Here is a 25,295-nt window from a genome sequence, read left to right as displayed (position 1 = left end):
AAATTGCCTATTTCATAATTTCCTATGTCACTTTGTTATCTGTCAGCCCCCATAGGAAAAACAACACAGTTGTACTCTGCAGAACCTTCAGCTATATTATATACTTCCTATTATTGAAATTGCATATATTATTATAATTCTTACTATCATTTTCTATTGCGGTATCAGCCGGATTATTATTATTAATAGCCTTTATTTTGCTTCATCCCTGTCCTATTTCGGTCCCTTCATTACTGGACGTTCTGATGCAAATATCACTTTTGAGAACCTGCTCCTTCCCATCCTGGATTAACCAGAATACAAGTAGCCTTTGAAAATGTATTCCATTAAACAGAACAAAACTGCACATGTATTTGCATCATAAGATTGGCACAATATCACATGAACTACATTTAGACAATCCGTCTACATGTACAGCGATGCTTTATTTAATTGCACAAGACCATGGTAGCGCCGGTGCGTGTAACATTTTGTCATACAGTCCAATGTGGCCCATTTTATAATAATTAGACGTCTGAATTCCCGAACGTTCGTTCTGATAGAATGATGTATGTTGGGTGAGCGTAATGACATCGATGCCAGCGTTTTTGAATGTGCGGATTCGCGGAATGTGTCGAAAACCTCTTGACTTGTTTCATGCAGGAAGAGAGCAGAGACTGACTCCAGAAAAAGCAGCATCCCCAACAGCAAGGAGATTCCATCTCACCACCCAACCGACCCAGTGGAGCTTCGACGCCTTAATTTTCAAACTCCAGGTAAGCAGGCCAGCTTATGTTCAAGCCTTTGCCCTGCTCTTTTGGTCTTTGTTGTTACTGCTTCGAAACAAAAAGAAAGCTTTGAAATATTTGATTCTGTTCGAAAGGGAATTGCTGTTAGTTTTCCAAAATACCTACATCCTAAATTCTAAGCCTGGATTAACGAAAAATTCTAATGTTTCAGCATTTTTTCCAATATAAAATATATGTCATGTTTGCCAATAGCATGCAATTGGAACATGAGTTTTAATCCGCCATATGGACTCTGCCCAAGCATCTGCTTGTTGAGATTTGGAAAGCAATATTTGCATAAAATATTTCTGTAAAGAATGGGGCAGTTCTAGTACCCACCAAACAACGTATACATCATTTATTTGTTACACTTTAGTTGTAACATCACGCTTAGGGTAGGATGCACTAACATTAGTAACAGCGATTTTCAAATGGCGATTTTTTGCGAATTGGTATTTGGTAATCGCTATTACTTATGTACGTAAGTTATATTTGGCCCGTATTTCCTAATTAGCAAATCGTAGTTGATCACAAATACACCTAACTCATGAAATAATAATGGGGTAGGTCCCAATTTGAGACCTACTAGGATTCGTTCCCATTACAGTGATGGTGGCCTAATGAGGTCAGCAGACCTGCATGTCTGTTTTGTTTTTCAAAGGAAAAACAGAATGCGCTAAAAAAAAACCTGAAACTTTTCCATGAGACCACTGCCTACTCCTAAAACATATATATTTTTTGCATTCTCAACGGGAAAGGCATGGGTAGCGACCCCTTCCCATTTGTGAATAAGTTACCACCAAATCTGAGTTGGTGGTAACTTATGAATGCTTTGCGACAACATTAGTACATACCATTCAGATTCCATACTTAGAAGGGACACCTGAACAAGCCCTTTTTCAAATAGTGATTCTGTTTTTTGGTCAAACTCAAACAGTGATTCACTAGATTTGCAGTTTGTTATTTGTACCTATAAAAACAATGTTTTCTGTCCCAAACAGCCCAATTCTGCAAGTGCAAATGCTTTGTACATCTGCTCCATAGCCTTCTACACGAACACCATATTTGAACTTTACAGCAATGACATATTGCACTACAATTCAAAGGCTACGGTGTGAGTCACTAAGATATCAGGGCTGCAATGAGAGCTAAATAAATATTGAAGAATACTCTTTCTGTAGGAAGTACTAAATCCAGAGGATAATACCACGTGCAAACTTCACCAACACGAACATATCTGGGGCACTATTATGTAAAGGGCGCACTTTCCCTGTTTGCGCCTGGCACACCTTAAAACAGGCGCACTGGGCGCAAACAGAGAAAGTACACCCTATTACATGGAATGTGCTGCCCTCAGGGCAGCCGTAAACTTGCGCTGCCCTAGGGGCTGCACATTAAGGTGAAAAATGGAGCAGCTGCTTTGAAGGCTCTCCATGTTCCACTGTGCAGGCGGCAACCCATCAACACTTTTAACCCTTTCGCTGCGGCGGCTATTCCGCCACAGTGCTAAGGGGCGGGAGGCCGCACGGGGCTCCGACGCTGGTGACGGAACGGCTCCGTCACGACCCTCTGGTGAGCTGTGCTTGTGACAGAACTGTTCCGTTACGGGCCTGCCCGTTCCATAGAACGCGCCGCGCAGGCGCGGCGAGCGGGCCGTGACGGAACCGTTCCGTCACCAGCACAGCCCACCCGAGTGGCATGACGGAACGGTTCCGTCACCAGCGTGTGAGGGGTTAAAAGGGACTAGAGATCAGGTGGGTGCAGTGAGTGACTGCGTCCGCCTGCAAGAGGATGTCTGGGGTGGTCCATGGGAAACCCTTTCCCCCTTTAGAGGGCTGCATTCAGGGTGCACACTGATGGTGCGCCACCTTTTAGGTGGTGCTCTGTGAGTGCGACTCCTGATAGCGTCTCTGTCTCCGCGCCCTCATCTTACAATACGGCGCAGAGGCAAAGGGATTCCCTCATTTGCATGGGGCCACACACCCATGCAAATGAGGGAACGCCGTCTGAAGAAAGCGCTGGTGCTTTATGTGCACCAGCGCTATATGTATAACAGAAGGGGACGCACAAGCATCTGCGGCCCCTTCTCTAATTCCAGAGTGCTCCAGGGGTGCTCAAAGCGGGCGCAAACGCCCGTTGCACTCCAGAACCCTTTCAAAATACAGCCCGTCGATGGAAAAAATTGCACCAGAGCAGTTCCCCAGATTCAGCACTTCATCTCGAAATCAATGGATTTTAATTTACCACAAGGCTGTAAACTAGGTCGCACACACCCTTAAAGCCCATATAGATCATGGACATGTATTTTTAAATAGGACTCAAAGACAGTCTGCATAGATTTAGAATGAGTAAAACAGACTCAATACAATACATTTTTATATCATCAATTTTTATTGAGTTTTTTTAAATAAATCGAACATTCATCAAACAAACTACAAATACATCTTGTGCATCTGTATGCAATACTGTAATGAATACAAGTTTTTCTACTTACAGAGTGGAGCGCAACGTAAAAACGGTGTCTGTATACGCTAGAGTAAATTCATGCTATAGTATGATGAAATATGAACTATATCCTGTATTTCGTAATCTCATTCGTGCTTAAGAAACTGTAATATCAACAACAGCTATGGAATAAAGAAACAAAGCAATCCTCATATTTCCAGATATCCTAGAGATTTCAGATAACTAATCATTTTGACACAGTACTGTGGTTAAAATAATGACTTAAAAAATGTAGTATTGACTAATATGCTTAACACGACACCGTCAATTAAGTAGGTCTTTCCTATTCTTGACTCCGCATTTACTAATTTTGTTGATGCAGTCGCAGACTATGCAGTGGATGCAGTATTTCTGTAGGTTGATGCTCAGACCCTGCTATAGCGGTACAACACCACAATAGCCATATCACTTATGTTTGGGATGAGAGTGTATTATTCGATAGGAATATTATTAGCATAAGACTAACAAGTTGTTTTTACCCATACACTGTGCCAGCCTTGTGTGTGAACAAAAAGATAACATTGGTGAACAAACTATGCTTCATGGTTGCTTCCATACATACAGTAGTTTCAAGGCAGCTGGATTGCATGAATTGTTTTTCACCATAAACAGTAATGTAAAACTACTTTAACTTAATGAAAGCATATTTTATTATTTTTTATAACTACATTGGACGTTTGCATTTATTTTTAATGCCCATGTAGGTGTTTCTACTGCCTTAGAGAAAACTACATTTAACATTTGGCAGAGTCGAAGAAACTGGAATGAGTAGACCCCATTAGAAGGCCCTAAACGTGCTGTCAGAAAAGATAACTACTGCTGCCATACAGTGGGAGTCATAGGTACAGCTTAGTGATGCTAAAAGGGTCATCTGTCCTGGTGGGCGTCTCTGGGCACTAAAGGGTCAGTCGCTGATGTGTGTCTCCTGATCCTCAGTCGGCTCAAAGTGATGAACCGCATTAGCAAGAAAAATGGTGCTTTGCATTCATTAAAGTGCCAGGTTGTCACCCTACTAAGTGCAGAGTTTACTCTCGTTAAACGATTTTCGTGTTCTGTGCTTATTTCGCTTAAGAAAGGTTTGACATTGCCTGACTGTTTTGAAAGTCTGACTCTGTGCATTTCCATGACTGCCAGGGCATAGATTTTCATAATTATTACACTCCATCCCAGGACGAAACGGGTAACTTGTCAGTCAATAAGGAATTTTGCAGTGGGTCGATTGTGCACTTAAAGGTTAGCAGCAGAGATGAAAAGGTGCTGACGCAAATAAGGGAAGACAGGGCTTTTTATGTGGTACATTTCACTGCCATCAATAGTCCTTTCGGGGAAGTGCAGATTTGGTGAAGTGTAATCATATTATTGCTGCATGTTCTGTCCCCCAGTTTCGGTCATGCAGTCTCTGCATTGTTCACCTACACTGCCCAGTGATTAAATCGTTTTTTCAGAATATTTATTTGACCTAACAACTGGTATTAGGATTCCAGTTCGCTGAGGCAATGCTCTTACACTGGTCAATTTCCAGGAAGCGAAATCGTTGTTAATGTGTTGCAAATCAGCATTACCAAATCCCACCTCTCAAAACAGGTTTAAAAGGGTTCATGTGTGAGGGATCTATAAGTGTGGCGCTATCCATATACACCGTAGGTTACCTAATGGCTAGTAAATGATCCAGAGTACTGCAACACATCGAGTCCCAAGTGACAAGCCATACATTGATGTGTAGGCGTGCATAGTGCAAGAGAATGTTGGTGCTTCCAAGTTACACAACTTTGTGTTATGTGTCTCTTGTCTGTGTGTGTGTGCGCAAATACATCTCTTACAGTGTGGTTATTTGGTTCCTGCTGCAGCTACTAATTTATGTTTTCCGCCTTCCAATGGCTTTTGCTTTTTGCAGCTTTGAGCAGTCATTCACTTCCCTACGCCTGTCTGGTTGGCTCTGTGTCCTCCTTGTCTAGCCAAACCACTCAGTCCTTGTACGATAATAGCTCGCTCCCACGGTTCGCTCGAAAAGGTCTAAACATCTTTGTCTCTCTTTTTCTCCTTGTTGACGCTTTGCATTAGATGTATATGCCCACCTTCATGTTTGACCATTGAGCAGTTTGTGATGATCCACTCACACACTATTTCCTTTGGAGCACTTTATCTGGAACAAACCACTTTATTCGTGGGGGTCGTCCAGCTATTTCGCACACGTTTCAAATGACAAAGTGGCTCTAGATTTCATGTGCAAGAAACATCTTTACTCCCCATTAGTTATTTAGCAAAAAATTACTTTGACTGGCAGTACATACTGATTACTGTAAGAAAAAAAAGTGTGGAAGTAATTTTGTAAATATGTGAATGATATCCACATTAAAGTCTGAAATTAAAAAAATTGACCCTCAATAATGTAAACTTCCACCTTCTGTGTATATGTAAAAGGCAATCCAGGTGGACCCTTGAAATAATATTGAAAAAAAACAGACAGTGGTGCTAGTCCAACAGGCGGATTATCATGTGCCACAGTGCTGCATTTCGAGCCATAGTAATAACCCCACATAATGGTGGTTGTGATAAGCTATTTGAGAACAAGCATCAATTAGTTCTCGATGACTAGGGCATGCTGCTAAAATTGCTGGTGACCAAAGAAGATTGGTGTGCCGTGGTTTCCAGCTTGAGCCCCCTCATTCTTCATTATTTTCTTTTGAAAGTTCTCAGGTCCCTGGGGCTTGCTAGTTACAAATGCAGTAGCCAGCTATAGTTGTTCTGCTGCCAAAGAGGAGTCAAGCAAATTGGCTTCTATTATTTGCGCTAAAATGTTATTAGAGGGAATTAAATTGGAGAACTACTCGGGATGGGGAAACAAATTCAATTAGTGACTAAAGAAAAAAAAGTTAAACTCAGAGTGGGCAGAATGCATCTAGTTAGCCCCTTATACCTTGCACCCACTTTCTTCTCCATGTATTCGTCAGTCGACAAAGATGTTTACACCTGAAGTAGATTGAAGGTGCTCTTTGGGTTCGAACAGAGGGACCAGGGTTTTAAGTATCTCAACCATTTGAGATGTAGTAAGGTATTGAGTTGTATTGTTATGTCTTTCCTTGCCACAACCCCAGCCCCTACAATCTGCTACAAGTGAAAATATTTTTGGAGCTCCATTCCACCACTGCCCATCCATGTGTCCTGTGTCTGTTGTTCGCCAATAGTGTGCCATGTGTTCTTGTTGTCCATGACTGCATGTGAAGGTGGACCGCTTCTAACTGTCAGTAGAAGCTTCATTCAACCGCAATGATCCTTTGACGCTTCACCATTCAAGCGCTGTACATCAACGCGGCTCTGCCTGTGACGCATTGTGATCATTCGTGCCAAGATTCCATTCATTTATTTTCATAACCTAGCCAAGTTTTTTCATGTCTGCCACCATTTCCTTTGCAGGTTCAGGTGCCTCCGGTTACCCTGTTAACCTTCATTCCTCAAGTTAGTTTCCTTGATTACGCATTAGTCACTTTCTGTTTCCTGCCAAGATGCTCCTCTCCCTTTCAGGCCTCTTTCAGTTTCTACTCTCTGAAGTCACTTTCCATCACAACTGCCATTTCATACAGTGCAGGAGGAGGATGAGTTTGAAATGAATGATGACATAGCCTAACAGCCATTACTCAAAGCAAAAGTCAACATCAGGCCTAACTCTCTCATTTTCCCGTGTCTAGCTAACTTCATTGACTCATGGTTCAATAACTCTTTTCTTTTTACACCAGGAATGTTGGCTTTGGGGATATGCTTGACAGCTTTTCACATGGCTTCAGAGCTCATCTTTCTAAAGCATGCCCTGCTTTGAGTAACCAAACTATCTGCCTGCTTTCTTTGCATACGACATCTTTACTACTTATGCATTTTTTGTTGCTCTTACTAATGTGCTTTCAAAAGCTGACGTGATGGTTGTCATTCTCATGGCCCTTCCACTCTTTTGTCTCTCCTTCCTTAGGCATGGCTAGTCATCCGCCAATACCCATCTTGGAACTTGCTGATCACATTGAGCGACTGAAAGCCAATGACAACCTGAAGTTTTCACAAGAATATGAGGTACGTTCCAAAGTAGAATATGAGGCTTAACCGCATCTTTAGGTAAATTATTAGATTTCTTATAGTTAATGTTGCAGGACTGTTTACGTGTTTAGTCCTGACTCTAAGCAATTGTATAATGGAAGCCAAAGAATTCGCATCAAAGTGGAAGGCCTCAGTGAGTATCATTGCGATGCATCTGCTGCTGGGTGATATTACATAGGTTACTTTATTACATTACAACTTTGGAATTGTGTGTGCTCCATTAAAGACAATTGAGAGAGATAGACCCAGGCCAATAATGACTGGTATAGACCTTCTGCCCTAACATTCCAATACTCATCTGTCAGTTTTTGCACGTTTAATTATGAATATTCTACCTCCAGTGGGAGGAATGTTCTAATAGCATTATAGACCTTGTGCCTCCAGCTATATCATGATACAGGCACTCGCCTACCACTTGTGCCTATGACTCCGTAGAAGACAATCAGCTGAAGGCTGCTTTAAGGCTCACTTCTAACAGAATAGCAATAGCACTTCAACATTGCATTACACCCATTAAATGCAATACAAATCTGGGGAAGAAACACACTCTCCTTATATTCTAATTAAAGCAATTGATCAAAACCCCATTTTGTTATTTGAAAATAAAATTGAAGTACAGTGACCTAGTCCAGTGTGGATCTGGCTCTTCCTCGCGAAGATAAAATCACACGTGATATCAACACAGCAATAAAATATTTTGTTATAATGATATCGTAGTTCATTGACAGTGTTTTCATTCCAAACCTACTCTAATATCTTTTGAATTTAAGCATTATATCGGTGTATAATTATTATTATTTTTTTATGGATAATGTGAAGGGAACGAGTGACTCAGCCATTTACGAAGATTCTAGGGTGGCGCCATGACCGCCTTTTTATTAATGCTACTTTCCACTCCAGACCATGTTGTATTTAGGCCCTCACACTTTTGTAACTCACTAGACAACTCACCAAATTAGTACACTGAAGTTGCTCCCAAAATATTTGCCTCACATTAACTAGCATCATTACCTTTGAGGGAGCTGCGGCCCGTGCAGGTAAGAGCGGTGGGGCACTGGGGCCGGGTGAGAGGGGATTTCGACAGACGATGACAAGGGAAATTTAATTGTTTATTTAATTTTCAATTGTCATCGTCCGTCCCACCCACCCCGCCCCACTCGGCAGGAATCTGTGTGCTTACTTAATCCTTTTGAGTCAAGGGACACTATAGCTCATCGTCACTATATGTGTACTGACAGCCTGTGGTTATAGCAAACAGGCGAGCAAGGAGAATCAATAAGTTTGTGAATATATGATAAACACAATCTAAGTACATTATATATTTATAACAAGGAATACAAACATTTTTTTAAAGTTAACAAATTGTTGCTATCCGTTTGCTATTGTAGTTTATTTAATTTTTAATGTTTTTCTACATGCACAATTTACTTAGCCATCAGGTCTAAAACAGGGAAGAATGCATTTTGTGTTGCACGAAGCGGGAAGACGGGGCCACTAGAGGAAAGAGATCTAAGTATAGGAGAAAGCAATTGGCGTGTGAAATGGTCTTCCCTGTGCCATTTGTTTCTGCCACTCCACCTGCTTTCAACAATGGCAGTTTCTTCCTGGTAATTACCGCCATGTTCTTCTTGAGAACTGCAGCACAGAAACACATGTGATGACAGATCCAATGCTTTTTTCATTCCTGGTTTCTTGTACGGTTTTATGAAGCATGTTTTAACCTGTGTTTGCTCTGTGTTTGTGTGAGGAGAAAGAAAAGGCAGGGAGGTGTTCACACTCAACTACACAGTGTGTTTGCCTACTTAAAAAATCAGTATTCTAATCTCAATTTTGAGTGACACAAAATTCCTGATGTATCTTGCATTAATTTCAGTTATCTTTAATTCCATACTAAAGAGATTTGAAAATCTTAATTTTTATCGGGTTTTATAGTTTTTCTCTGTTTCATCCCCACACAGTGTTAATTTCTAATCAGATGACGCCTTGAATTAGGCTCAATTTAAATTGTTCTCTTCAAGTTGACTGACCAGGCAATCTGAGAGTGGCATGAATGATTTCTAGAAGCCCCATTCGACAGGCTAAGGTGTCTTCTAGTTTTCCTCTTATCTTGATTTTCAACAATTGCTTTTGCACTGCAACTTTATTTTTTTAATATATTTTCTTGGTGGTATTTATACACAATCCTACTCCCGATGATAAGGCAGAGGACACTATGTATCAACTGGAATCCTTGCATCAATATGCAGGGTTACAAAAGCATGGGAGATATTTACTAGCAGAGGCATGTAAATTACTTTGTCAGACAGACAGGATATGAACGGTGTGGAGGAAGTAAGGAAATTAGTACTCTGGATTTTCCCTTAGCCTGGTTTAGAGTTTAATGGACAGGTTATTCCAGCAGAAACATGATAGGTATCCCTTCTGCCTTGTTACAATGGACAAAGGATATAGTTCACTTATAATAAGTCAGGCAGGATATCTGTCACATTTGTGATGGAGTAACCCACCCAGGACACTATAAATATGGTCCTATGTGTCTTTTGTTGATAAACCCATAGATCAAAAAAATGCTCAGTTTGAATGTTTTATTTGCTACTGTGTCTGTTAGTCGATTCTACCACGTGCTCTCCCCTTCTGCTCTCCTTGAGAGACAACTGATAAACTTTCATCCGAATTCATAGACCTTCAAGTACATTCTACTAAAGTACATCATTCATGTGCCAGTGGGCCGTGGTAATAATGCTGTGGGAGTGTTTAAAGATAAAACTGTTCATTGGGGCTGCATATTAAAAATGAGATTCCTTTCTGAATCTTGGGAACCTCGGTTCATAGAAAGCCAGGTTTGGGATATATGATCTTTGTCCATTTCTGGTTCAAGGTTTTTTCAATTCGACCCTTCTATTTTCTGATTTCTTTGGTCAGGGTTACTTTCTGAAACAATAACAAAAATTGAAGTGCATTGGGTTTCATCTCATGGAGATGTCAATAAGTCTTTACCTGCTGGATCTTTCATAGACAAAACATCCCTATTATCCAACAACATGACTAGCCTATTGAGCAGTTAGAGGGTACAATGCATTGCCAAAGGGATCGCTATAAGCTGTTGAGTGTCGGTAGTGTTGATAAAAATGTCTTCTACTTACCTGTTATAGTAACAGCATGTGAGTTCGATTATGCCAAACACCCATCAATTTATAACATCTAAATAGGCTTGGCACAAATAGGAAAGGCATGGATATCATATGTGAAACTGATATAAGTAGCAGCCGGTGTCAGAGGAGAGGTGCAGGGCAGGGGAGACTAGAAACAAAGAATGAGAATAAAAAAGAACTTATCTGCCAGCGGCCACCCACCGCATCACTGTCTTCTGGTCCTCTCTTACTCCACTGCAAGCAGAGGGTCCCAGACTTCCCTGCGACCAAGTACGAGATTGGCCCGAGTGCTGATGATTTGCACTCCCAGGGAGACTGTGATCCTGTGCTTTGCTGTCTCCAACCCAACAACGCAGCTGTGTTGGAGAGAGCTTGGAGAGAGCTTCAGTGCACATGGCGGTTTGGCTGGGCTGAGGTGGTCGACCAAACCGTCATGCACACCACTCCCCGCGGGTGCCTGTTGTCCCCCTGGCCCAGCCCCCAAGAATCCGGGAAACAAAATAAAATGACTATAAACCTGGGTTTTCTTTTTTTTTTTAGTAGGGAGGGCGACTGATAGGAAAGCCTTGTAATTCATAGAACAAAATACATTGTTGTGGGCTTCGGTAGTACAATAACCTGGATACTACTGGGATAAGGCTCATCAGTTACTACAAATCTAAAATTCTTGCTTTAAACCTCTTGGTTCCTTTTGATGTCTACCTGATGCATAAACAGAGGTCTTCAGTTTGTTTTTAGGGATATTCTTATCCATTCAGCACACACACACATACTTCATTCTTGTTAGGAATGAGGTGAGAGTTTCTCTCTGCTTTTAGTGATGGTTTTTCCGTCCTTCTTTCCCCTTTATTTTTGTCTCTCTCTTGCTCTCGGAAAATGACTAATGCACTGTAAACAACAATACAAATAGTTTTGGGACTTATCTGACAAATTGTTCCTTTTAGCCTTTCTTTTTCTCCACTGCATACCTGCGCAACCTTGCCTACCACATGATTAATGTGCAAAATCATTTTTCTGAAGAGCTATGGTATGCTCTGGTCAGGAAATTGTGCTGGAATCTGGAACTCGGAAGGCACAGTAGTACATGTAGATCTGCAGTTGAAGGAGTGAGGCCTTGGGCAGCAAATCTATTTCCAAAGAATGTTAGCTGATCAAGGTCCAGAAATAGTCACTTTGCACTCTCAGCATTGAAGGTGGGACTTCTCAGGCACCCATGTAATACAATAGTGTCAGGCTTTCAGAATTACCTCCAAACACTGAAATTCAGTTCCATATCAATTGCCTTAATATGTGTTTATTTTAGTTAGGCTGACTATATTTTACTATTCAGTTAGACAAGAAGGCGGACTGTAGTGCCTATCTTTAACTGTGTAGAACCACATCTATGCCTGGCACAGCCACATATGCCTGATGTTAGGTGGAGCTGTACTTCTAAATAAGTACATGTATCAGGGAACTTTACTGGAGATGCTTTACTAGTGGAAAAAGAATTGCATCCAATTTCATTCAAAGGGAAGCTGCAATTCAAGTTTCGATCACTAGTAATAATAGGTGGAAAAAAACAAAGTAGATTTTCTTATAACAATTTTCTAAAATTTCCAGATTGTAAATCAGTTCCCAACGTGGAAATATAAACAGTAATAAGACATGGGTAACATGTAACATTTCACTGGGGAAAGCATTTATTTCCTCCATGCTGACTGCTAAAAGCAAATATTATTACCACCAACCTGGTAGGGAATTTGTGGCCGAAGTATCTGGTCAAACATGAAAGAATCTGATATAACTTGTACCACAGTTGAGTTTCGACCCTTTCAGACAAATGCAATAAAAATAAGCATACTGAATTAAAAAATGAAATATTAAGGCTTATTTTGTTGAATTAATTAGTCATATGGGAATTTAGCAGAACCCTTTCTCTGTGCATTGGCTACATTGAATTATTTATTTTTTACTTCAGTTTTAATGTTACTAAGCCCTACCCATGGTTAATGTGAAGTGAATGATATAAGCAGGGCTTATATTATTCCATATGGAAGATGATAGACTAAGGATCACATTACAAGCTTGATTGTAAAACCTTTATAATGCATCAGCTTTAGCAGCAGCACCATAACAGATGGGAGGGTGATCTGGATTTGCAAGCCACAAATGGAAAAGGCAGATCATATTGCAACATGCCACATGATGGCTGTATCTGTTCTAAAACAGGATGGTCAGAAAATAAGGATATAATAATTTTATGTGTAACAAACGCATCGCTTGATGGAATTCCTTCCAGCCTGATGGATTGGAAAAAGTCCATTGGGTATTATTTTCTAGTCTACCAAGTGATATCGCTTCTTTCCAAACAGCAAGCGGAAAAGTCTCTGTTGGATGTAAGGGACCGATTTGTGTCCCTAGATTTAGAGGAGGCATCTGTCCCACCTTCTATTGTGAGTTAATGCGGTCTACCACTGGACTGAGTGTATCATCAAATTATATCCTCTGGCCAAAGTTGTTTTTGGTTGGGCTAGTAGTTGCAGTGAGCCTTAGCTAGCTTCCACAATAAAATGTTGCATTTCTAACTTGTGACCAGACATTGTTGAGCTGAGAAACTCTTTTTTTCAATATGGTTCCTGAAAAAGCTGGTAAACATAATACTAAAAGCCAGTTCAGTAGTATTTTTTAAATTAAACCATAAAAGATACATAATAGCAGTTCATACACATTAATTATTCAACACAATTTAAAAAGAACAAAGCATTCCACAGATACCGCTTTAGACAATTTGCAAATACGAAAGGGATCACAATTTAAATACAAAATATTTTAAAGAGAAAAGCTGGCAATCTATCTAACAGGTTAAAAATGATAAAAATGCTAAGCTTAGTTTAATATATCTGAGGCGCTTGAGGAGGATATAAAGTCCAGATGGGATTGAAAAGAACCGCATGCTGGAGGGAACTATATATACGTATGATAAGTGCAACTTTCCTTAATAGATCTGATCTATAACAAAAGTGCAAGTGCTTTAAAGTGTTCGTTGGATAATCTATGAAAGACATAGTATGCTTAACAATACATTCTACCTGGTCTCTCAACACTTTCTAAAGTGCAAATGCGGAATTAACAAACAACATAATTCAAGATTACACATATGTTTCAGACTACTAAAATCTCAAACCTTTTTTCTCTCTTATTATGCTTAGAGCAAACAAATATCTACTGACACTGAAAACAATTTTCTGGGAAGTGTCAGTTTTCAATATTCTTTCTGCCTCAAAACAAGACCTAGTGCCCAGGTTTCGACAGATATGTTTGATCCATTTTTTCCTGGGCGTACCATAGGCTAGGGCAAAATAATAGTAAGTGAAGGTCATTTTCTTATGTATCGAGTTTGCATAATGCACAACACTCCACACGACTCTCATCTGCTTTCGGCCCCCTTTTGATGTGTTCAAGTTGGTTTGCAAAACGCCATATCAAAATTTCTTATATAGGGATTTTGCCAACTGGGGCTGCACTTCACCCAGAAATAGCTCAGTGGTTGGGTCGGTTTCATAAGAAGAAACTGGGCTGTTAATCTACCAGTAACTGGGCTGTGAGACACACTGTTTTAAATATACGCCCAAAAGGTAGTTTTCAATATTTTCTTGGAAGCTAATGTCAATAGGGTGGGTTCTTCCCAAAAGTGCTTCAGCCCAAATTTGCAAAACCAGGAGTAGACATGCTTAATCTACTGTAGGCTAGTACTTTGGTCAAACTTTTGAATTTCTTCTAGCCCGTCTTTATAGTGTGCTAGTTTGGTTGTTGACCACAGTCGCAGCCAGAATAATAATGGTCTTAATATGACTTGGTGATCAATACGTTTAGTATTTAGGTCCATAACAATAGAAATTACAGGTGTGCGCACAGGGAGACGTAACAACTTCCTAAAAAATGTATTTTCTTCTCCCGCAGAGGTATTCCTACATGAAGGCCCTCATAGTTCTGCCCCATAAAGGGATGCCAATTGTGCCCTATATTTATATACCTTGAGTGCGGGGATACTGCCTTAGTAATGTATTCTAGTGTTTTTTTAGTATAGGTAGAGAGTTTTGAAGCAAAATGGTCTTATTTTTCTGCTGTTGTGGTTGCCAGGTCATTTTGATGTCGAGTGTTATGCCTAGATAATTAAAGTTCTGCACATATTATATCATCTGATTTTGGACAGTTATATTCTTCCTAAATGATTTATATGGGTTAACTGCCATCTATTTTGTTTTGCTCATAAGCCAACTGCATATCCAAGAGAACAAGAAATCTATAACCGTATCTGATAAAGAACAAAACATCTATCATGCCATCGGATACTTTCGGTGGCTAAGCAAAACTGTGGAGGTTCATCTCTGAGAACACATTTAATCAAATGTTATCGAACATGACCAATAATCATGGTTCAGGTCATTTAATAGCTCTAATTCAACTCCGGGCTACATTAAAGAAGGCCTCCTCATCCCCCAATACAGGACCAACATGTTCTTGATCTGGTTCAATGTGCCAGCAGTGCATGTCACCATGGACTAGACCACAATGAGAGAACAGCTAAAAAAACATGACACCTGTGCCCAGCCCAGCTCTACAATGTTTCCTTTACTTCTTGTAAGACCGTAGCTAGCACCTACAAATTAGAATATGCAACATATCATTTGCAGTCTTTTTAGTGAATTTTATGTATGTATGTGTCACAGAGAGAACACAAACTCGCAATCACAACTGCAAGTAAACCTGCGCTATTTGTTGATCAAATCCAAATGTTTCTGAGTCTGGTATAAAACAAAAAACAGATCTTAAGCCATATGATTCTGTAAATGGGCATTGATGCAACTGATTATTATTTTTATGTACATTATATTAGCCATTAAAAAGTTCCGTCTGTTCATTGGGAGAGGCTGGTCTTTGCCCCTAGCTTGGGATGTTTTAATTAGCTTGAATGATAAGAGGTATGGTTATCATGAACGAAATGCGTCTGTGATATAATTGAATGTGTGAAGTGGTTTTAGCATATGTGGGGTTGGCTGGTACTGCTCAGAGAGCTATTGGTTATTGTCTTTATTTGTCTGTGTTTGTTATGCATTTGAAACAATTTTGGCAAAGTTATATGTGTAACTCATTATTTATACTCTAAAAATGTGTGATATATTAAACCAGTTTAGTTAATAAATATTCTTTCCCATATTTGTTCATTCATGGGTATGAATCATTTATTTTGATGGCTTCAATGTGATCATTTTCTGTTCAATATCTAACTTGTTACTCTGGCGTTGGTTCACTGACACAACATTGATGTCCCAAATATTGATGTAAAAAATATCAATAAAAAATATAGACTATAAAAATATCTACTCTATACTTAAACGAGGCAAGTGCAAAAATATTGACAAAAAATATTGATGTAAAAAATATAGATGCACAAAATATCGATATATATATATATATATATATATATATATATATTAAAATGAATGTTAACAAAATAAAATAAATTTAATTTGAAAAAACAAACACAAAATCATAATTATTTATACATATATATATTTAGTTGAAATCAATAAACTATTATTTGTCATTTATTTTAAAAGTTTAAAATTATATAAAAATAAAAATATATATATCAATAACTTAAAATATAAGAAAAAAACATTCTATAATAGATTAAAACATTAAACAACAAAAAAAATTAACTTATATTTCCCAAATACAGTCAGTGCAACAGAAGGGAAAGTGTTGCATAGCGAAAGAGTAAAAATTACTATTCCAACTCCAATGATTGCAACAGTAGGGTAAGTGTTGGAAAGCGGAGGGGTAAAATGTACTATTACAACTCCAGTCAGTACAACAGTAGGAAAATAGTTGGATAGCGGAGAGGTAAAATGTACTGTTCCCACTCCGTTGAGTGCAACAGTAGAGAAAGTGTTAGATAGGGGAGGGGTACAATTTACTGTTCCCACTCCAGTGAATGCAACAGTAGGGAAAGTTTGATAGCGGAGGAGTAAATATTACTATTCCCACTCCAATGAGTACAACAGAAGAGATATTGTTGGATAGCGAAGGGGTAAACATGACTATTAACACTCCAGTGGGTGCAACCATAGGGTAAGTGTTGGATAGCGGAGGGGTAAAAATTACTGTTCCCACTCCAATAAGTGCAACAGCAGGGAAAGAGTTGGATAGCGAAGGGGTAAAAATTACTATTCCTACTCCAGTGAGTGCAACAGTAGGGTAAGTGTTGGATATCGGAGGGATAAAATTCACTATTCTCACAGCGAAAGAGTAAAAATTACTATTCCAACTCCAATTAATGCAACAGTAGGGTAAGTGTTGGATAGCGGAGGGGTAAAATGTACTATTCCAACTCCAGTGAGTACAACAGTAGGAAAAGTGTTCCATAGCGGAGGGGTAAAATTTACTATTCCCACTCTGTTGAGTGCAACAGTAGAGAAAGTGTTAGCAGAGGGGTAAGATTCACTATTCCCATGCCATTGAGTGCAACAGTAGAGAAAGTGTTGGATAGGGGAGGGGTAAAATTTACAATATTCCCACTCCACTGAGCGAAACAGTAGAGAAAGTGTTGAATAGCGGAAGGGTAACAATTACTATTCCCACTCCAATAACTGCAACAGTAGGGAAAGTGTTGGATAGAGGAGGAGTAAATATTACTATTCACACTCCAATGAGTACAACAGTAGAGAAATTGTTGGATAGCGAAGGCGTAAAAATGACTAGTAACACTCCAGTGGGTGCAACCGTAGGGTAAGTGCTGGATAGCCCAGGGGTAATAATTACTGTTCCCACTCCAATAAGTGCAACAGTAGGGAAAGAGTTGGATAGTGAAGGCGTAAAAAATACTATTCCTACTCCAGTGAGTGCAGCAGTAGGGTAAGTGTTGGATAGCGGAGGGATACAATTCACTATTCTCACTGCAGTGAGTGCAACAGTAGGGAAAGTGTTGGTTAGAGAATGGGTAAAAATGACTATTGTACACACAAAAGAGGGGTGGAGAATAACAAAACATATACGATAAAGATTGTGACAAACAAAGATCACGAGTGTGCAAACACTGGCACACTCATGAGTGATGAAAAACTGACCTCACGCACACACAATATGTGTGACATGCTTCATCATCGGGTCTGCTACAATGCCCGGGTGTAGCCACACTCCGGGCGGAGCATAGGGAGGGGAACAAAAATGTTTTTGTATATACACAAGGACAACGTGTAACACACAACTAGAAGTAACAACAGTGTTCACAAGGTCAAAACTGAGTACAGTGAAAAACAAGAAAATGCAATAGAGAGTGATTAAAACTGGCTCCTGGATACCAGATATAAATTTTATTAGTAGGTTCCAGGGTCAGGATTAAAAAGGACTGGATGGTGGTACTAGGGAAGGATATTAGGACCCCCTAATGCCCCTCCTTTACTGCTGTAGTCAACATGTTTCGACCCCTTATCGCCCTTAATTACTGGGTCACCTGGGTCTTCTTCAGGACGTCTTCCTGTCCCAGTCTAATATAGTGTTCCCCTTACCTTAGTTAGGTTGTTAACAGGGGTGAAGGTCACTCTTGCCTATCAATAAGAGGCTATGTGGAGGGAGTTCCGCCAACACGGTGACACAACGAGTTTATTAAGACAGACCACTTGACCTGGCGCATGGGGGGTGGAGTCCCAAAGAACACAACTGTTTCGATGGAGTCCTCCAGCGACAATCGTGCCCCTCCTTGATGCGCATGTAAATGTATTGTGTCTAGTATTTAATTTTTTCTTGCCGTATGTTTTATCTTTGCATTGCTTTTAATCTCCCTTGTACTTTGTACTTTGTATACCCTGTAGCCATGTTTTGTATGTCATATAGTTACCCTGTGTCACAATTTTGTTTGTATAAATTCTGCCCTGTACAACAAAAAGGAGGAGGGGGGAAGAATTTAAAAAACAAATTAAAAAAAATAAAAATAAAAATCAAGGTTGCAGGGGTGTCCATAGGACACCCTGTTGCAACCCCTGAAATTGATCTGTGCACATATGTTGCGCACACACATGCCCTTAGGGCATGTGTGTGCACAACATGAAACTTTGAAAAATGCACTTTAGTGCATTTTTCAAAGTTTTTGAAAATTACCATGAAGTTGTACTTCATGGTAATTTGCGTGCCCTATTAGCGAATTTGCTATTTTTAAAACTTCCATGCATTGCATTTAAGGAATCTCAAATTGAGATTTCTTAAATGCAAATAATCGCAATTTAGCGATTTCTCAATTTGCGATTTTTGCATTTGGGATGATGCATCCCAAATGCAAAAATACTGGTCTGGATTCTGAGAATCTGCCCCTTTGCGAGCGGATTTTTGTTTGATGCATCTAGCTGATAATTATGTATCTATTAAATAATAATAATAAAAAAAATAAAACTAATAACAATTAATGAACTACCCACACTTTAACGCTATTATCCCACAACACACACCTAAATTAAACTGTAAAATAATAAATGACACAATTAAAACTTATTTTAAAATTAAAAGCTATTACTATTAAACAACTAATTATGAAGTAATTAAAATGTATTTCATACCCACCCTTTACCTCTTTAAAAGTAAAAACGACTCATCAAAAAGTAAACAATTACACAAAACAAATATCAAATAATTAACATTAATAAATAACTACATATTAAATAAATAAACACAAATTACTTCCCGCTCTTTACCCCTATACACACCACAACACACACCTAAAATTAATTACCCAATTACCATAATTATATTTCATTACATTAATTAATATTAATTAACAAATAATTATTAATAAAAAATTACTTGCCACCCTTTACCTCTATAAACCCCAAAACACACACCTAAAATTAATTACACAATTACGATAATTAATTACAAATTAATTAATTATTATTAATTAACAACAAATTATTAATTCATCAATAAAATAATTGTTTCCACCATTTACAGCTATAACCAAAACGCACACCTAAAATGAAATACACAATTACCAGAATAAATTACAAATAATTGAAATTCATTAACAACTGAATATTAATTATTAATACATTACTTTACAAATTTAACACTATATCATCTCAATTAAATAAATATTATTAACCCCTTCAGCGCGGCGCGAATTTTCGGCTGTGCTGAAGGTTCTAATGAGCCTATGGGCTCATGACGGAACGGTTCCGTCATGAGCACAGCTCAACCGACACTCATGACAGAACCGTTCCATCATCAGCATAGAAGGGGTTAAATAAAAAATAGTCATTCATTTAGTATAATTAAATTACTTTCCACCTTATTCCCCTATAAACCCACAACCTGCTACAGAATTAAAAAATAAAAAAATAAAAAATTATAACTACAAAAATGTAACACCTATATAAATATTACCAATTCTTAAACAAAAAATACATCACGTACATTTAAAACATATACTAAAATACATAGGGCATCATTAGGATGGCGGGTGGACTGCCCGCCATAAGTGCTGCAGTCCTGTGGGGGTCATTAGGATGTGCTTGCCACACTGGCGGGTGCATCATGCATTCTTGACATTCCTGCAGGCGGTTCTTTCAGCACCGCCTGCCCCAATGCTGAAAAGGCATGTTGTACATTTCCATGCACACCATGGCAGGCACCACGCTGTGCCTGCCATGTTGTGCATGACACTGCAGGGCGGTACCATAGGTACCCCCCATGTGCACCCCTCACCCGCACGAACATCCTGGGGGTTCGCCACAGGCTCCCAAAGACAAAACCAAATGCCTTTCTCCGCCATGAAAAGGCATTCCAAAGCCATGATGATAATATGGATGGCGGTGCCTGCAAGGCACCGCCACCATATTCCTGGGCTTCTCTGCCCGGTAGGCAATCGGGAGGATTGCCTACTAGCGGAAAACCGGCAGATGGTCTTCCCATCTGCTGGAGTCCCCTGCCATTGTAATGTGGCAGGGGAAAAGTCATGCGGGCAGTGGATTTTGGCGGGCGGATCACCACCACCATATGGGCGGTGGCGATCCACCCGCTATCATAATGACCCCCTTAACATTCATTAAAAAAACGATATTTTAAACAACTATATTTTTGCAAACGATATTAAACACTTCTATATTATTAACATCGATATTACTTACCATAAGTTGATATTCTTGATTATGATATTCTTGCTGTCAATATTTCTCACTCACAATATTTATGACTCAATATTTCTGCCAGTAGATATAAGAAACACGATATTCTGTAGGCACACCTCTGGCGTTAAATTATTGAGTTGGCAGATTTTGGTTTGCTGTTTAGGACCTATTTCCCCACTCAGTCACTCAGCAATTATATATTCTGGGCACTCTTTTGTTTCTGTGCCATATTTGCATGTTGTTCAGTGTGAAAGGAATCTGGTGAGAAATTCATGCCTCTGGAATTCCTGCTATCTATTCTTCAAGGAGCATCAAAATTACAAAGTAACTTTCATGCCCTGGCTATTATCTTTGCTTCTGGAGACGTTTTTTGTGATTAAGGTTAATAGTTTTTGCTCAGAGAAAAGGATTTTTGCCAGCCCGTTCACTCAACAATTTTCAATCTACATATGTGTCCTCAGTAACATCAAATACAGGTCGGCTGTCTGTATTAACTTCAGTGAGAGCAAGCTGCTGCAAATACTGTTACGGAGAGAACAGTCATTTTAGAGGCAATGCATCATGCTAATGGTGCATTGTGCAGATGCCATAGGTCTACGCTTGAAGGATAAATCAACATGTCCTGCCATATTCAGAAGAATAGAATTACAATTCCTTGATGGAGACCTCTGTATTCTTCATAGACTCCCATGCCTCGGGTAATGTGTAGCAGGACAGACATCGCCCATCAATCGGGATTCCTGAAAAATATTACAAGATCATTGTCGGCCTGTCCCTGAGCAACAGTGCACTGTTCCAGCACAAAGGCAACATGAAGAGCAGACGAGATCTTACCCTCACCATTGGGATCCTGGAGTGAATTGATCCCAAAAACTTTACTGCACAACATTTCAATATTTTAGAGGTCTTCCTGAACAATTCCACATATAATAATAATAATAATACTGAGTTTTATAGAGCGCAAACAGCTACCTCCGTAGGAAGTGTCCCGGCTCTGGCGTGAACAGTGAGAGTCATAGTGCAAAGAGATGAGATTTATTGCGTGAAAAGCCATGTTTTCAGTAGGCTTCTGAAACAGGGTTCAGAGGGTGCTTGTTGGATTTCCTGTGGCAAGGTGTTCCAAAGCAGTGTCGTACTTGCGGAAAAAGTTCTGCCACCCAAGCGCGCCCTTTTCACTCGAGGGATGTGAAGATGGACCTTATAGCTAGACCTTAAGAGTCTGACCTGAGAATATCTAGGCAGTCGTTTTTTTAAGTAATTTGGGCAGGTCCCATAGAGGGCTCTGTAGGCCAGGGTGAGCGCCTTGAATTTTATGCGACTTGCCACAGGTAACCAGTGTAGCATGCGCAAGTGAGGAGAAATGTGATGTCTAAAAGGGACCTGCCTGAGTAATCTAGCCGCTGAATTCTGAACGATTTGCATCTTATGCAACAAAAGCTTCGGGAGGCCTAAATAGAGGCCATTGGCATAGTCTAGCCTTGAAGTGATTGTGGCGTGGATAATCGTTTTGCGGCAGCTCACTGGGAGCAGTCGGAGAAATCTGCGCAGGCTCCTCAGTTTACCTATGCATCCTCCAACAACCTTCTGTATCTGGGGAGCAAAGGATAGGCCATTATCCCATGTAACCCCCAAATTCTTTGCCTTTATGCTCGGAGATGGTGCGGGACCCATCTCTTCCGGCCACCAGAACTCAGCTGGGGGTGGACGCTTGTGCCAAAGAAGATCACCTCTGTTTTGCCCGCGTTTAATTTCAGCTTGTTGGTATTCATCCAGCAGGCCACGTCTCGAAGGCAGCCCTTACAGTTAGAAAATGCTGCCTCAGAAACCTCAGAGAATGGGAAGACCAGCTGGGTGTCATCAGCGTAGGAAATTGCAGTGACTCCCCAATTGGCAATCAGCGTGAACAGCGGGGCCAAGTAAATATTGAGCAGCGGGCTCAAAGCAGAGCCCTGTGGGACCCCGCAGTTCAATCTCCTGGAATCTGAGGAGAAGGTTCCAAGAGCCACCTTCTGCGATCTGTTGGACAGATAGGAGTGGAGCCAGCCCAATGCCTGGGCTTGGAGGCCGATCTCAGCCAGGCGTTGTAATAGCCTGTCGTGATCCACTGTATCAAAGGCGGCCGATAGATCCAGGAGCACCAGCATTGCTGATGCTCCTGAATCCAACGAGCACCTGACTGACTCGGCCACCTCGATCAGGGCGGTCTCGGTGCTGAAGCCGGCTCTAAAACCTGATTGTGTTTCATGCAGAGCGTTACTATCCTCCGTGAATTTATTTAGTTGCCGCTGGATTAATTTTTCGAGCATTTTACCCGGCGCTGCCAATAAAGAAACATATGCATATGAAATTGAATCTTCAGTACAATCTAATTTGGAAATTTATGATTACATAAAAAAATATACTCTTTCAGGCTTAGAGTGCCACATAAATTACACAACAAAGAACTCTTGGTAGCTCCCAAGTTGAGGTGGAGTGGTAAAAGCCTTTTGTCATTGTTCAACTCGGCTTGGATGGAACTTGCTAATCATGTGCTTAAGACTTTGAGGTAAAGATGGCAAATGGCTTTGTCATACATAAGCTCTGCGTGGATGGCACTGTGCTAATCCTGTGAGTAAAAACTTTTCTAGAGAAACAGACATTCCAGGTGAGCAGATTCAGTGTGTTGGTAATCAGGGCTGGACTGGCTACCGGGCGTTTCTGTGTGCTGCCGACCTGTGGGCTAATTTCTCTGTGGTGGGGGCTTATTTCGTTGATGGGGACCTGCGTGCGCTTTGAAATAAAAAAAGCAAAACAAATTTCGTTTTGCACACGCAGGTCCCCATCAACAAAATCAACCCCCAGCTCGGCAGCACACACAACTGCCCGGTAGCCAGTCCGGCCCTGTTTGTAATGTATGGTGCTCCGTATTTAGGGAACTGCTCTACACCTAAACTTAAGATTTACCCGAACCCCCCGACTTCCTTTTTTTGCATAAGAAATTTATGTATGGAAAATTGCAAAGATACTGTTGTAGAAAATGCAACAGCAAATGTTCCACTCATTGTAATGTCTTCTGTAGTATGATGGGCTAGGCAAGTGGGTACAAAATACTCATAGTCCACCACTGATATCAAAAGACTCTAATAGAGTATAGACAGAAGACTCTTCCAATGTGTGGTTCTCAATTTTGCAGTCTGCATCAGTTCTGCTGTGTGGACCCCAGGCTGTAGGCTGGCCTTGACCACAAGGTACTTACGGCTGCTGCTACCGGCCAAAGGGATGGCCGCTTTCACACTAATCAATCCCCTTATTTGCTTTTTTTTTTTGAAGTTAGAAACATTCCCCTGTATTTAGTCCTCTCCTTAAATGAAAATACATTTATTTGACCAAAATGGATGCACTGAGCTTTGTGATTTAGTTTCACCCATTAGAAATCGGTTGATACATTTGACATCCATGTGTACAGAGGTCCACATTATGAAAAGAGATGCCACGCTGTGTTGCAAATGTATAGATTTCGCACTGTGGCAGTCATAGCTTAAAGATACACTGGTGAAAGCTATAAATAATACTGCGAAAGATTTACTTATTTTTATTTTGTGCTTTGGGACGGAATCACCCCTCAATAAACATATTTTCCAATGAACAAAATATAAGCCTGACGTTTTTTCTATAGTGCAATGAAAAGCATTATGCACATAGTACTGAACGTTCAATATTGTAAAATGCTGTCAGTAATCTCGAAGATGTACATTTCATCCGAGCTTATGTTCTCCGTTGAACATCTACAAACATCTGTGCAGTGCAAAAGTGGGTCAGGCCTTTGCAAAAGGGACCGACTCAATTTTTTATGAACATTGCGTCAAGGAAACTGTAAAGAAAAAGCCCAGCGTGCAGAAAAAAGTAAGCAAAAATTCCAGGTCAGCAATGAAAATCCTGCTTCACATCACAGTTGTCACTCATTTTTTTTTATACAAAATAGAAAAAGTGTATAAACTAAATAAAAGAAATCCTGCCTCTGATCTCCATTTCTAGTACAAGCGCGCGGGATGTGGCGGCCCTTTCAAAGGAGCTGGTTCAGTGCTGCCATTGCGTCAAAACCTTTTTCTGTATAAACTCCTAAGGGTCAAGACGAGACGCGGGTGTTTTGATGCGGCCTGTCAAGAGATCGTACGGCGTACTCGCTCGGTGTCTCTTCTCGCGAGGCTTTGTGCCGGCGATTACAGTCAACCTCTTGATTGAACGGAGAAGATCAGAGAAAATGAAGTAATGTTCTGGCTCAGCGCCACGCGGCCATCACATCAGCAAGTCCTTCAGAGATTACATCAGCACGGCAGTGGATCAGATTTGCGATGGAAGGATAATATATTCACTTAAGTCCCGCCAGCGCTAGGGTTTTTTTTTCTTTCTCCTTTTCGATGAGGTAAACATGGATAAGGCATATTATTGGGGATATAGTATCTGCTGCTGTAAATAATCAGGCCTCAATCTGGAGTTACTGTGATAGGCAAACCACCAGCCTGAAGGGCAAGCGGTTTCCACTTGTCACCATAAGCCCTTGGTGAGTGCTAATGGCCCATTCTGGGAGAGATACATTATTGTGGAAATCCTGCAGCTATGAAACGATATATAATGTGTATATTGTAAAA

General features: G+C 40.2%; 1 protein-coding gene across 21 annotated transcripts in view; it reads left to right on the top strand.

Moving 5' to 3' along the window:
• Window positions 1-25,295, top strand: part of PTPRD (protein tyrosine phosphatase receptor type D) — a 2,576,377-nt gene that overhangs the window by 2,369,663 nt on the left and 181,419 nt on the right. For 13 of the 21 annotated variants that reach the window (XM_086961360.1, XM_086961371.1, XM_086961369.1 and 10 more), the window contains 3 exons: window positions 643-755; window positions 6,687-6,728; window positions 7,234-7,331. In XM_086961360.1, coding sequence (XP_086817486.1) covers window positions 643-755; window positions 6,687-6,728; window positions 7,234-7,331 — 253 coding nt within the window. The remainder of the gene's footprint in view (window positions 1-642; window positions 756-6,686; window positions 6,729-7,233; window positions 7,332-25,295) is intronic. The other 8 variants (XM_086961380.1, XM_086961368.1, XM_086961377.1 and 5 more) reach the window with 1 other exon arrangement.

This window comes from Lissotriton vulgaris, chromosome 3_1 (genome assembly GCF_964263255.1).
Source record: "Lissotriton vulgaris chromosome 3_1, aLisVul1.2, whole genome shotgun sequence".
NCBI lineage: Eukaryota > Metazoa > Chordata > Amphibia > Caudata > Salamandridae > Lissotriton > Lissotriton vulgaris.
This window is presented reverse-complemented; position numbering and strand designations above follow the sequence as displayed.